This window comes from Watersipora subatra, chromosome 3, assembly GCF_963576615.1.
Source record: "Watersipora subatra chromosome 3, tzWatSuba1.1, whole genome shotgun sequence".
NCBI lineage: Eukaryota > Metazoa > Bryozoa > Gymnolaemata > Cheilostomatida > Watersiporidae > Watersipora > Watersipora subatra.
Window position 1 is genome coordinate 54,165,962 of NC_088710.1, and position 13,903 is coordinate 54,179,864.

General features: G+C 39.0%; 1 protein-coding gene across 1 annotated transcript in view; it reads right to left on the reverse strand.

Moving 5' to 3' along the window:
- Nucleotides 1-13,903, reverse strand: part of LOC137390740 (uncharacterized) — a 35,207-nt gene that overhangs the window by 19,597 nt on the left and 1,707 nt on the right. Inside the window, exons 3-23 of the mRNA XM_068077063.1 lie at nt 13,211-13,576; nt 12,713-12,921; nt 12,324-12,594; nt 11,345-12,093; nt 10,986-11,061; nt 9,652-9,823; nt 8,036-8,205; nt 6,686-6,885; nt 5,924-6,499; nt 5,323-5,491; nt 4,940-5,140; nt 4,486-4,633; nt 4,319-4,364; nt 3,956-4,001; nt 3,387-3,501; nt 3,130-3,284; nt 2,827-3,025; nt 2,253-2,361; nt 1,921-2,034; nt 1,512-1,716; nt 1,244-1,350 (exon numbers count right to left, since the gene is read on the reverse strand). Coding sequence (XP_067933164.1) covers nt 1,244-1,350; nt 1,512-1,716; nt 1,921-2,034; nt 2,253-2,361; nt 2,827-3,025; nt 3,130-3,284; nt 3,387-3,501; nt 3,956-4,001; nt 4,319-4,364; nt 4,486-4,633; nt 4,940-5,140; nt 5,323-5,491; nt 5,924-6,499; nt 6,686-6,885; nt 8,036-8,205; nt 9,652-9,823; nt 10,986-11,061; nt 11,345-12,093; nt 12,324-12,594; nt 12,713-12,921; nt 13,211-13,576 — 4,403 coding nt within the window. The remainder of the gene's footprint in view (nt 1-1,243; nt 1,351-1,511; nt 1,717-1,920; nt 2,035-2,252; nt 2,362-2,826; nt 3,026-3,129; nt 3,285-3,386; nt 3,502-3,955; nt 4,002-4,318; nt 4,365-4,485; nt 4,634-4,939; nt 5,141-5,322; nt 5,492-5,923; nt 6,500-6,685; nt 6,886-8,035; nt 8,206-9,651; nt 9,824-10,985; nt 11,062-11,344; nt 12,094-12,323; nt 12,595-12,712; nt 12,922-13,210; nt 13,577-13,903) is intronic.

Below are 13,903 nucleotides of genomic sequence, written 5' to 3' on the forward strand. Positions count from 1 at the left end.
TATCAATATTGAGTATCAGCACTAGAGTGCCAGTACTAGAGTAACAGTACCAGAGTAACAGTACCAGAGTGGCAGATTAACAGTACCAGAGTAACAGTACCAGAGTGGCAGATTAACAGTACTAGAGTAACAGTACCAGAGAAGCGATACCATAGTAGCAATACCAGAGTAACAAAACCAGAGTGGCAGATTAACAGTACCAGAGTAACAGTACCAGAATAACAATACCAGAGTAACAGTACCAGAGTACTAGAGCATATCCTAAAAGACCAGCACAGTGCACCCTCAGGATATGGTTGCCCTGATATACGATTTTTTCACCTTACGAAATGAACCATGATTTTTTACCTCACCATACGAATCTTATTTTACCATATGAATTTAACCAAATTTTTGCACCGGTTCAGATTTAGCAGTCGGCTCATTACGTATATCAAAATAACAAAAATGCGAAAATGCTGTTCACCGAAAATATTTTCACAACGCCTGAAAGAGACCCAATGACTGACTTCTTTCAGTTCCGCAATTCTCTTGTGTAAAACAGTGATACCTTTCCTTTAAAACTAGCAGCAAATTTGAAGTCAGGATCTCTTCAAACAAAATGTCAGAGAACTTCTCTTAACCTGCTAACAAAAATCTACTTTATTACGAAAACATTATTGGTCGGGCTTTCTTGCCGAATTAGGTTGAACAAAGTTTGAAACAAGCCCGCTAAAGGTTATAGAGAGAGCGAAAACCAAAACTGATAAGTTATAAAATTTTGGTGATAAAATTTGAAAATCAGTAAAATAGTTTAAAATACATGCTAAAGCTTAGCCTTAAATGTGTCTTTAATAAGCTTAACTTATTTGAGGTGATTACAAAGTTTATATTAAACGTATGTACATCTGTCTTGAAGGTAAGAAGTCTCTACAGTACATTCTACTGTTACATTTTATTGCAGATCATAACCACTAAATACAATAAAGTTCCTGTAGGTAACTATAGTTACTAAGGTTAACATACTATTTTGTTACTAGTTTTTAATATGTACAATTAATGTATAAAATTTTGACGATTTTTACCAGGGAATGTTTGCATTATATAATTACTATGATTTCCATACTCTTACATACGACTTTTTTATCATACGATGCCAACCCTGAAACGGATCAAAATCGTATCCTGAGGGTGCACTGTACTAAAGTATCTGGATTTGATTAAAAATAGGAGAGCAATTTTATAGGAAAGCAGTTCTGCTCACCTCGCACTGATCACACATTAACATATCTCCCTCTTCCCTCAGCATTCCACAAACGCATCGTATCACTTCCTCATCCCGCGTCTCCGATTTGTTGGGTACTCGATATTCTGCAAAATAGCTTGTCCATTCAGCATGCACTGGGAATAAGCAAGAGAGAAATACAGACAGCTTATAATCAAGGCAATCGTTTGAACATACTATCAATACATTAGTTCAAATAGGTTTATGGGTAGTGATGTACGCCTATTCATTGCAAGAATTAACAAACCTTTACGATCGAGCTTTCCTTCCGTTTTGTAGGGCAGCAACATTTTAAGAGGCTGATTTCCGCTTGGCTTTTTCGGTGGAGCCATAGGCGGAGGATGGCCCATCATGTTCCTCAGGAGGAAACAATGCGCTGCTCTTACAAACCTCTTCTCATCAGCTGGCATCATTAAAGCTCTTTGATGACTGATAACAGGATCCTTGGGATTCTATGAAACAAGAAAAATGTATATACATCGGTATATGAGAAAAGGTCCAAGCTAAACCACTAAAAGGCTATAACAAATGATCTAGAGAGCCAACATAACGACTAAACCACTAAAAGGCTATAACAAATGATCTAGAGAGCCAACATAACGACAAAAAAGTCAGACATAACATTACAGATGTTGAAGTGCAATAGGAAGACTTACGAATTTAATGCCGATACTGTTGCCTTTCTTCTTAGATTTGAGCAAATTTGACAAACTTTGCGTTTTACCACCCATATATTCTCGACAATTGGCACTTCCGCAGTGACACTTTTGCTACAATGCGCAGAGAGATGCTAGAGTGCGAGTGAAGTAGATAGATCTACACAACCATTTTAGTCAACAGAATCAAAGTTTGAATATAAATCTCAGGCAGCAACTACACAGAATAATTTAATTACATAAGAATATTGCAACCCAAATGTTTCATACAATTGAAACTATTATGTGCCAAGTAAGCGGGGAAGTAGATGAATAAGGATTTGCGCTCCAACCTGGTCATCCATGTTGAAGGCCTTGAAATTATAGTCGTAAGTCAACTCCTCGCCAGGCCTGATATCTTTGAGTGCGAACAGCCCAATTCTATACACACCATTCACATTCCTGCAACAATAGAGTCACAAGTTAACCCTTTTGCTGTCAGAAAATCGGTTACACTTTTTGCTTCACTTCTACTGCATTGAAATACTTCTACTGCGAAATTGTAATTATGTCTGTATTTGCAAAGAGACCAACAGAATAGAGACGCATAATGCTGCAACTTGAACGCAATAGCCAATATCAACTTTGCAATTAGTGATGTCATTGCGCACGTATTTTTGTTCTATGTGTTTTAACTGTGATAAAGTTTTGTCGATTCTAATCTTGAAACATCCTGGCAGTCAGATCACCTCAAACGTCAAAAAAATTGCAAATGATAAGAAAATACAAACCTTCTAATAAAATCTACAAAAATTTTTTGCAAGTTTATCTTCAAGTAAATACGACTACATTCCTTTTTCAAAGCACTTATATATAGACCGATCAAGTAATTTCATGAAACTGAACTAGGTGTGTCCTTCAACAAACCATTTCTGCATTTCACAGTTGGGTTCACAGCTGTGGTTGACAAAACGACCAATATTGCCCATCCTGTAGCCATCGATAACAAACTCCCGATCTAGGGTGAGGCAGTAATGGTGGTGATCATTTGCATACTCAAACTCCATACGCTTCCTGAACTCGTCTATCTTTACAACCTCACCTGTGTACTCGAGGATGAATTCACCTAAAAAATAGAAAAGCAAAAGTTTTCAATCGTAACCAAATAACCGGTACCACTTACTCGCAAGCGCTGCCTCAAACGAACTCGCTAAACACTCGTGCACACACCTGAGCAGATAAGGTTGGTGGTTTTAACTCCACAACCTCTGTCTGTAGTCTGAATCTTCTCAAGACCATGTAAAGTAGTCTGCTTCTGTATTCTCATGTTGGCACACTGATCTCCACACGGGCATGTTTGTGGGGTGCACTCTATGTACATAATCCTACAGATAAAACAATGCAAGTCACAAGCAATTACTTTAACACGCCATACAATATTCGCTGAGATAAAATCCTTTCTTTGAGATATAAATGTTAGCACCAACCTGTTGAGACACTCCTCATGACATGACTTTGACCTAGCATCCAGAGGTTTCTTACATATGCAGCTGTGTGGTTCATATGATGGTACCAAAGGTTTCACTCCGTTCGAATATACACCTGATAATAAACATACGTCGTCAAAACAACTGGTAAATCAGAAAGTATAATACAGTTCATGGTGAATAATGAGATTGGGTCTGCAAACAAGCAGGGTTTCAATCTTTTCAGTGATACAGTGAGTATTACTCTTCCAACCACACCCTCTAGCACCCCTAGTCATCAACCAAAGGTTGCGACACCGGCTATGCCACAGTTTGAGGTCATCAGCGACGGTTGTCAAGTATGACGCAAGTCAGGTCAAAGTCTTATGTTGAACATAGCCTGATGAAAATTGGACACCTTGCAATTCACCGACTTTTACACATTTTCAAGCCAACATTCACATACACGTTCTATCCATTTTTGTCGGTTCAATACGTAAACAGTGACCTATGTGAACAAAGTATAAGCTTGAAATAAGGTCAATCGCAACTTCAGACAAAATAGTTGGACATACATATACATGACTTACATTTGTTTATCTTTTTGTAGTGAAGTGATTGGCTTTTACCGTGTGCCTGCAAGCAACAACAGCTGAATGGAAAAATTTAAAGACCGACACATGGCAAAAAACTGCAATGGCTTATTGCTAATATCAACTAAATTAACAATCAATTACTAAGAACAGAAATTCTTACAGACTTGGCACCTCCCATAATCGGCAGCCTGGGCACGATCAGTCCATAAGAAATAACTGTACAACTAAAACCCTCAATCATTCAACTATGTGACGTGTATAACACATACAGCATTAAGTAGCGTCAAAGTGCTTCAAGCGGAAGGCATACACTGATAATATTATTCATTGAACTATGGCCATAAGGAAATGTCATACCTTAGCTGGTTTCTTCCTAGCAGTTTCTTTAGCTTTTTTCTGGTCACTAAAAGAGAAGACTTTGTATCAGGGAAGGACTGATTTGGTATCATTTTAAAGGACTACAAGACCTGCAAGTATGAGAGAATGCAGATTGTGGAACCGTAAAACAGAGATAGCGATTTCACCTGTCAGATGTAACATCCATGTCCGGATGTCCGTTGCCATCTCCTATTATCTTCTTGGCAGGTGCAAGGTTCTTACGCTTCTGTTTGTCAGTTTTGGCTTTATTCTGGGCAGCAGTCTCCATAGCAGCTTGCAAAGCCGTCAGATTTCCTGAATAAACAACAGTGTGTTTCTGGAATAACCGTGTGAAATATATTGCAAATAATGCAACAAATCCAGATTTTAACTTGATTAACTATAACTACCTTCATGATTTCCTTTATATCTCACAAGTTGCTCTACTCACAAGGCACATCAAAACGTTGAGCCTTCGGTTTTCACCGACACATTAAAGAAAGGGCTAACAACACATTCTGTTTTACTGCTCAAAATGTTGAATAGTAAAGTTACACCAATGTTAAAGTCACATCATGGTCGGTTAGTTCTTCTAAAAATAAAATATTTGTGTTGAACTACCTGTCCTCTTTCTCTTTGCGTCCATATCAATAACACCGGTGATGCTCTCATCAGCAGCCAGAGCTTCTGCCTCACGCTGCAGAGAGGAGGCAGGTCTTTTACGACCCTGGCTGCTTCCAGGCCTGTCCGCATGAGGTGATAGCTGCAAGTCCATACCTCCAATGTCTTCCCCTCCTAAAGCGGGCTCAGGCAGCATAGCATCTACAAATTTGAAATTGTCTAATTCTCTTGATGCAATTAACGGTGGGAATAGTGATTATAGCGGTAATAACAAATCAATAATCAGATCAATAAAAAACTCTGATACTCGACAATAAAAGCAACTAGCATATCAATAATAAAATACTTGGGTGTAACAAAGAGAGATAACTCCATGAAATTACCAGCACTGTGCTCTTCAACCATCTTGTGCCTCTTCTTAAGTGGCAGGAACAGCTGGTTGGTTCTGACTAGATTAGTATGTGGAATTTCTGTCTCAGACTTCGGTGGTCGACCTCGACCTCGTTTCACCACTGGGGATGGTACAGAGTCATCATCTGCAATGCACATGACCTTTCAATAGAACAGCTACTATTAATTCTACTTAGTCGGCAATAGCGAAAAAGTTGGCTACAATGTTTCATACCAGCGCAGCCGCTAGGTCAGGCTACCGCTTGGTGTAAGTTTGAAGAAATTTGGATTGCTCATTCCGCATTGTCTACATCTTTTGGCAACAAGCTAGCTATTAGTGTTTTGAAAAGTTACTGTAACCATGAAGCTTGCTAGAATAATAATTCTGTCTATATTTAATAAAAATAAACAAAAATAGTTGAAAATGCCTAGGAATGCACAACTTCATTGACTACAATATAAATTTTATATGAACTATCGTGAAACGATTGATATTTTTTACTTGAAGGCATGGATTATCATGAGCAAATAATAGTCTGTGTAGCATTAATATTCTTATTATTATTCTAAAATAAAGATACCTGGAGGCAGAGCAAGATCATGCTCTGAAGAAAGAACATCCTCAGCCGAAACAAGCACATCGTCTCGCAGCTGTTGAGGTCGTGACTTTCTTGATGGAAGATGTCTCCTTTCTCCATCAGCTTCGGACTCCGACAGATGGGGTGACGTGCCAGGGTTTCGTGGTGAGCTGCCTCTACCATACTTGGGCTTCTTCCCCTTGGCTTTGTTAAAACTAATGTTTTTGCTGGCTATACGGGAGCGCGGGACATAATACTTTTGAGCCACTTCAGGAGCTGTGAGATTTGAGTCATAGTTTGTAGCCGCAGTCTTATTGACGGGCTTGGGCTCCTCAGTTTCTTCTTTCTTCTCTTCCTTTTCTTTTTCCGGGATGGCGTCTGGCTGCGCGGGCTTAGGAACCTCCTCTGCTTCAGGTGTGGCTGGAATTGTTGTGATGGTGGGCTGATCTAGTTGGGGCTTCATCACTTCTTCGGAGGGTACCGTAGGCTCTGGCACAACTGGGACGATTTCAGGAGAGAGATCTGATTCACTGATAGAAGGGGGCTTGATGTCACCCCTCTTGACTTTGATTTTGATGTTGGCGGTGCGTTGCTAAACGGTATAGAACATTGTGGTGTTACAAGTTACAAATGCAATTCCAAACAAAGGCGTTTCACAAGATGATACACAACAGCGACATTTGATGAAAAAACATTTTTTTATATCTATTATACAATTGCCGCGAAAAACCTTAAAAATAGCTCATCGATATGAAAAAGGTCACCAAAGCCTGCCTACCTGAGGTCTTCTGCCCCTAGCAGGCTTAGGTCTGGTTATCTGTGATTGTGGTGTCGGAAGTGTCTTGGGAGGAGGTGGAGGAGGATGAACCAGTGCGTACTGTCCGAAGGCCGATACGTACTTCGGAAGTTGCTTGTCTTGTTGTTTCTCTTCATAAAGGCAGCAATTACCGATTCTTTCAGATATATGCTCCATATCAGCTGAGAAAAATAAGAAACTTGTTCAACTATGACTCTAAGCAAGATGACGTTATCATTTATAAAATTCATGCATGTGTTAAAAATGTATCATGAAATGAACCTCAGTCTAAATTCTAATGAAAGCACGGGTGGTAGAGAAGGTGTCACTGGTTCAGGGTATCACACCAACTTAAAATGAAATTACAATGACATGAACAAATTTGAAAAACTATCCAGTTATGAAAAAAATAAGGGATCTTACAGTAACAAGCAAAGGCAAGAAGAAAAGGAGATATCTATCTGATACAGGAAATTTGAAATGGTGAAAAAATGTTCAGTATCCAAATTAAGCCATGTTAAAGAGTGAAATGAAAAAAAATCTTTAGATAATGTCTAATCCATCAGTTTTGATTCGGTCAATAAGTCACCAGGTACTTTAAATAAACATACCACTTCCTGAAATAATTACACTATATTACATTGAATTGACAGTGATACAATGAAGTCCTATAATTTTAAAATATAATTTGCATCACATTTCACTATTCTTTTTGATACCTTACACCAACAGTGCCCACAACTTAAGGAATTCACAGAATACATCAATGGTTTCTTTTCACTAACGCTAGAGAGCAAAACACAACCAAAACAACTGTTAGGCCCTACAATGCAATTAAAGCTAACAAAGGTCATTACAATACTTGAAAAATAGTTTATCAGTATAATGTTGTAACATAGCAGAAAAAATTATGCACACTCATTGCTATGCCATGTGCTTTCTATATATTGCAATAAAAATCATTTTTAGTTAAGCCGTGGCAGAAATAAGCCAAAAGTACAGCAGGATTTTTACCTCCCTCCTGTACTCAGATTAAATGTGGTATAAATTACCGCAGATAACTAGCTAGATGATGACAGCCATGTGATAGCAGCTCAAACAGTAACAGACAACTCCAACAAAACAACAAATAAACGTGACGAGCCACACAGACAGATCGAGACACCTAGATAGGTAGATAACAAGCGATGAAAAACACGCACACGCGTAACATCTACTTCATAGACACACTGACATACATACTCACGGTCACACGGATGGACAGGTCATAGAGACTAACGGCCAGTCAGAGCAATGAGAAGGTAAGCACTACCAACTATAGGACCTACACACCTATAAACACCGGGTCTAAATGTTTGATTTTACTAGGTCTCTTTGCAGGATATGGCTTCTTTTTACGCCGACCTTCCTTCGCTTTCTTCCCCGCAGGTGGAACATCAGACATAGGTGGACGAGACTCGGCCTCATCATCAGCAGCTACAGGGGGCTTATCATCAGCGACCCTGTAAACGGTTGTAGAACAAATGTTAGCATACACCAACTTTCTACAGAGAAGTGCTGAGATAGACAGGCCTCTAGAGAGCACAAGTTTACTAACACAGTAGCACTCCTTCGACGCACAGCAGTATATCATCGAAGCGGAGAGCTTCCTACTGCTCTTTTATACAAGTACCCAATACTCTGGTTGTCTAACTTACCAAATCCCTCCAGAGTCAATGCTGACATTAACAAAGTATTGCAAAAGACCTACCCAGTGAACAGAAATAAGGCCAAAAAGTTATCTGTTGTACTATTGAGTGTTTGACAAGTTCCATGAAAAGATGCGGGTAAGCAATAGTACCAAAACAATGGAAACAAAATGGCTGAAGTTCTGTAAGGTCCATACTAGCACCAGTCTTCCCATGACTATTTTCAAAAGCGTATCTTGAAGGTTAATGCCTATCCACAACTTTTTATCTTTGACATCAAAAGGTTCCAATTTTGCTTTAAAGCTACGGATAAACCCTAAATATTCAATTTTAAAATACAATTTTTAACAAGTTTATACTATAAAATCAATATATTCTTATAAAGTAGTTCACTTTTAATTTAAAACTCGGCCACGGACAATCAGGGAGTCGCCCATTAAACAATTAAGCTCTGCATGCATCCTAATTAGTTGTCATTCAACGCTATATTGCGTATACACTTGTGGATTCACATAACATTTTTCCTATAATCATTAGGCTGTGAGCGCAGAGCACACTGTGAGCCAGGACGTACATATGAAAGGTGTGGCATATAAAAGCATTGAAGAGATCAATGTTTATGACCTGTATATTAAATTTGTTTACTAGACTACCCAATTATTTTGCTTTCAAATGCGGTACTTTTCAAGGATGAAAGTTAAAGCTTTCCAGATTACCTTTCAGTTTTTGCACCTACTCTCTTTTACACAGACATACGGCTGAATTTTCCTCTCATGATTATTAAAATTTTCTGCACTTCATACAGTTCAACAATAACACCCAAACTCTTTCATACTGCTACCTGCGTATTGCCAAGTTATTTAGTTGTTAATTGCCACAATATATCAGTAATATTAAAAAATAACCATGGTTGTTCAAGGTTATTTTTAAAGAAGTTAAGCGTGTGACACTGAATAACTTGAAGCATAGTGCATATATATGTAGCTCAATTAATTAGCTCAATAAGAGATTTTTAGTTGCAAGCTAATAGCAAACGTGTGACAAACAGTTGGTCTATTTCGATACTAGATGTTTGGGGAGAATGATCATTTTGGTTGTTCTCATGGGTTTGGTAACCACTGTACCATCCAAGATTAAAAGTGTTAAAACGCAAACATCTACTACAACTTGTGTTTGTAAGTAACGTTCCCATTCATATTAATAGAAACATCAATAGATTTCCTATATGCTAGCCTACAACAAACATGAATTGAGAGTCACCTGGACGGTTCAAGCATAGCACCGAAGAGGCCTGTACCAGAGGTAGCCTGTGTTTTAGGATGGCGCTCCTGTGTAGGCTCTGCCTCTTTTTGAGTGTCTGCACCCTTTAGACGGCTCATGAGCTGAAAGCTGTCTCCACTCACATCCATTGGAGGTAGATCATTCAGACCAGCTATAACACGCAATAAAACAGTTACAATACAGCTGAAGAAAAATAATGAGAACTATTTTCACTGCCTCATTTTCACATCAGTGTTTTATTAGCCTATTACCTAGGTAAATAGAGAAAAACAACAATATAAATCTGAACTTTTCAAGAAACATGACATAGTGCAACTGAACATTGTATACCTTAGTGTGCCTTAAAGCTTTGAATTTATGTGGTAGAATCCCAACACATAAAAAAAGAACACAAACCTGGCTAACTTTTCTATAAGGCAAATATTACAATATCGGGGTCAAAAAAGAATTTTGGTCATGAAAGAAACATTCCAATATAAATACAACAACAAACTATCATCGCTGAAAACTGCAACAAAATTTTTATAGACAATGATATGATTTCGTAAAATTGATGCAAAGCTTACATTATCATTTTATATAGGTGGTTTGTTAGTAAATAATCTCAGTAAAAATAAGAGAGATTTACTCTAATCATTCCCGATTAATTACAATATTTTTTCTATTTTTGAAGTCTACTGAGTGGTTTACATTTTAACCCGTTGCAACTTTTATTGAATGCCAAATACATTGTAAAAGCCTTGATGGTTTTCTGACAATCAATCGACGAAAATATTATCGGAGAAAAACATGGAACCTACTGCAGTTATACAAATACAACAGCCAAAAATAACTAACGAGCCAGGTGTAAGCCCACCAGTCATGTTTTTACTCATACGCAACTAATGAAAACTTAGTTGCATATGAGTAGAAATTACACGCGCTGTTCATAAGTCAAATCCACAAAACTAATCTAAATTAATAAGGTTTGCAGTAACAGGAATCTAAACAATTGGAACAAAGTTTTCTAATAGAAAAGACCACTTATGAACCATTGACACCAATGTATGAATGCAATGATCTACTAAACCTAGTAAGAAAGTTGCTGAAACATCCTTGTCAGAGAAATCTTGTAAGGAAGTATGAAGCATCATAATGACCATCGCTATTATAACAACAATAACATTTTATTCGATAGTTGTGCTTCTGGGACCGATTAGAAAAATCTTCATCGATGGGCATTATCACCTTGTCATATGTTCAAACACTTTGATAATAGTTATATTTACCGTATATTGAGTACAGGAATGAGCTCAGTGAGATGACCTACTTACAGAAGAATGCTGGTGGTGATTCCGGCTCTTCCATTTGCTCCGTTTCCTCTACCACTGCTGGCCTGCGTTTCCTCACCTGATAGCGAACAGAATAAGATGCACGCATTGCTCCAAATAAAGAGACAATGAATCCAACATTAACTATGGAGCTCGCAAAACTTACTTAGTGACAAAATGATATCCTAGCGCTTGGGCAATTTTAAAGCTAAAAATGCTTCGCATGAATTCTATAAGAGTAGAAATTAAATAACCATGTTTCTGTATGTTTTGCATGAGTTAAACTACGTGTTTGACAGAAAAACTAATTTGCTATTGAGAACAGCACAGTTGGCTCTGCCAATTCAAATGTGTAAACCAACCTTCTTTTTCACACCAACTCGCTTTTTTTTAGCGACATCTGAAGGAGGGTGCCGAGATGTGGCGTGTTTGGTAGGCAAGTCAGACATGGCGAGTGATTGCAGCGGAGTCCTGGAGGGTGGTTGCTGAAATGGAGTCATGCTACCACCAGCAAACGGAGTGCCCATTGTCGTAAAAGGAGTGCGGCTAGGGGGTGGGAACGGTGTAGAAACTGAAGGCGTGGACATAGGAGTGTAGGGAGGGAGTACTGAACCACTCCCTGGGAGGTGATCAGCGAAGTTAGGTGTGTCCAAAGGACCAGACCATTTCAACTCAAAAGTCGCATCATCATTGTTTGTGGCTAGATTGGTGCTAATGTTTTTCGTAACATTGCTCACTATGTCCATTATGTCATCCTGCTGCTCTGGCTTTTCCTGCTTTGGTGGCTTCGGACTCTCTTCGTCAGCCGTCTGCTTTTTTGGCGGTCTACCTCGTGGCCGTTTTGAAGGAGATTTGTTGGGATTTTCACTTGATATCGAATCTCTGGGAGACGTGAAGCTACCAAATAGAGTGTTTTCGGCGGCTGCGAATGAAGGAGTAGGAGGCACACTTGCTGTAGTACTACTGAGGGGATTGGGAGTGGCAGGTGGGTCATGGAACCTAGGTGTGGGAGGCATCTCAAATTTCCCACCACTAAATGTTGGTGTAGAAGGAACCTTTGGCGGAGAAGCACTATTACTTCCTGATTCCTTAGCTTTGCTGGGATCCTTGCCTGTGAGTAATATGCATATAGTCAGGTGAAAAAAGCACACATTTGATGCTCCCTTAAATGAAACATAGGTGATATCATTTTTATATTGCAATAATCTAAATGGGCGACTTTACCAATAATTAACAATATCATTCTTTACGATTCAAATCACATAAGCACCATCCTTCCTTTAGCAACCAAAAGATGCACATCTAATACAACCGAGCTAACAGATTGAAAAACATATCCACCTTTTTGTTTCGGAGGTCGTCCTCTCTTTTTCTTAAGTTCAGTTTTTTCTGGACTCTCACTGTCACTGATGGCCTCAAACTGTGGCATAGCAGGTGTCGCAACCTTTGGTTGATGACTAGGGGTGCTAGATGGTGTGGTTGGAAAATGAGCACCCATTGTACTACCAGAAAGATCGAAACCCTGCTTGTTGGCTGACCCAATCTCGTTGTTCGCCATGAACTGCATCATACTTTCTGGTTTACCAGCCGTCTTCGGTTTTGGAGGGGGATCCTGGACAATCGTGAAAGTGTGCTGACATGCGATAAGACATAAGCAAATCATTTGAAAATTTTATAAAAGACATTGAGGCTTCAAACGGTCACCCAATACTATAACAGTTTGAAATAACTACCTGCTTGCCAATTTTCTCTTTGATAAGGGTGAGTGGCTTGCCCATAGGTTTCTTAGTAGGTATAGTGTTCTGAGGTGGCCTATTAGCATTCGATGGATTCTTATAGGGAATCGTTCTCACAGGGGCTGATCCATGAACCGGAGGTGTGACAGTCGTTTTGGCAGGTTGACCTTCAGACTTTGCTGGAGTTTCATCCTCGCTATCATCTGCGAGAGAGAAAAGCATAACGGCATTTGCTACACGCGTCTCCTTTTAATGCTAAATAGCCAGGCAATACACATGATTTCATTAAAACTCGCATAATCTAACTGAAACTCGAGGAAAGGAGGAATTGATGAAATGCTCTGAATAAATAACGTAAAGAAATTATTTACCACGCTGCCATCACAGAGCTTCAACACCGCTTACATCAATTATTAGACTCGGTAACACGTGTGGCTATAATGTGGTACAATAAGAGCAGTTGTGAGGCAAGAGGTAAAAGCAATAAAATACCAGAAGAGGAAGAAGAGGAAGAGCTGTCAGAACTGTCTCCGCTGCTGCTTGAGCTGCTCTCATTGTCATCATTGTCTGGCGGTTGAGACACAGGCTTCAATGGAGGTGCCATATGCCGGTTCATCGCAGCTGACTTAAACGGCACGTGTCTCGAGATTGGTGGACGAGAAACAGGTGCTGTCGTCAGTGGAGAACTGGATGTAGTTGTAGGTGCTGCTGACAATGGAGGGGCAGGATCAGGGGGTTTTTCTGCCCGACTACGCATGGCTGACATCTTATATGGTACTACATTGGATACCTTGGCCCTCATCGGCTTGTTAGTATTTCGATCTTGGTTAGCTGTCGAGGTTTGCGGTTCTGCATCTGCTGTTTCAGAGGAATTAACAAAAAAAACTGCTGTGAAAAAATAAGAAAATGGCTCTTTCTTATAAAATACATGAATGCACAAGCAGCTAAAATTTCTAATACAAAGCATTTGATTATTGCCACTAGTGGTGTACCATGAAAACTTCCAAGAATTTTTTCAGGCATTAGAGAATCATGCTCCATAGTGCCTTTAATAAAATATATCATGTCAATACATACCAATAATAATTTTGCTCTTTAGTAAAAAATAAACAAACAACTCCAGTGATACCTACAAACTTATTGTCCGGAGTTTTCCACGGTATTACATTGCATAATTACAGATAA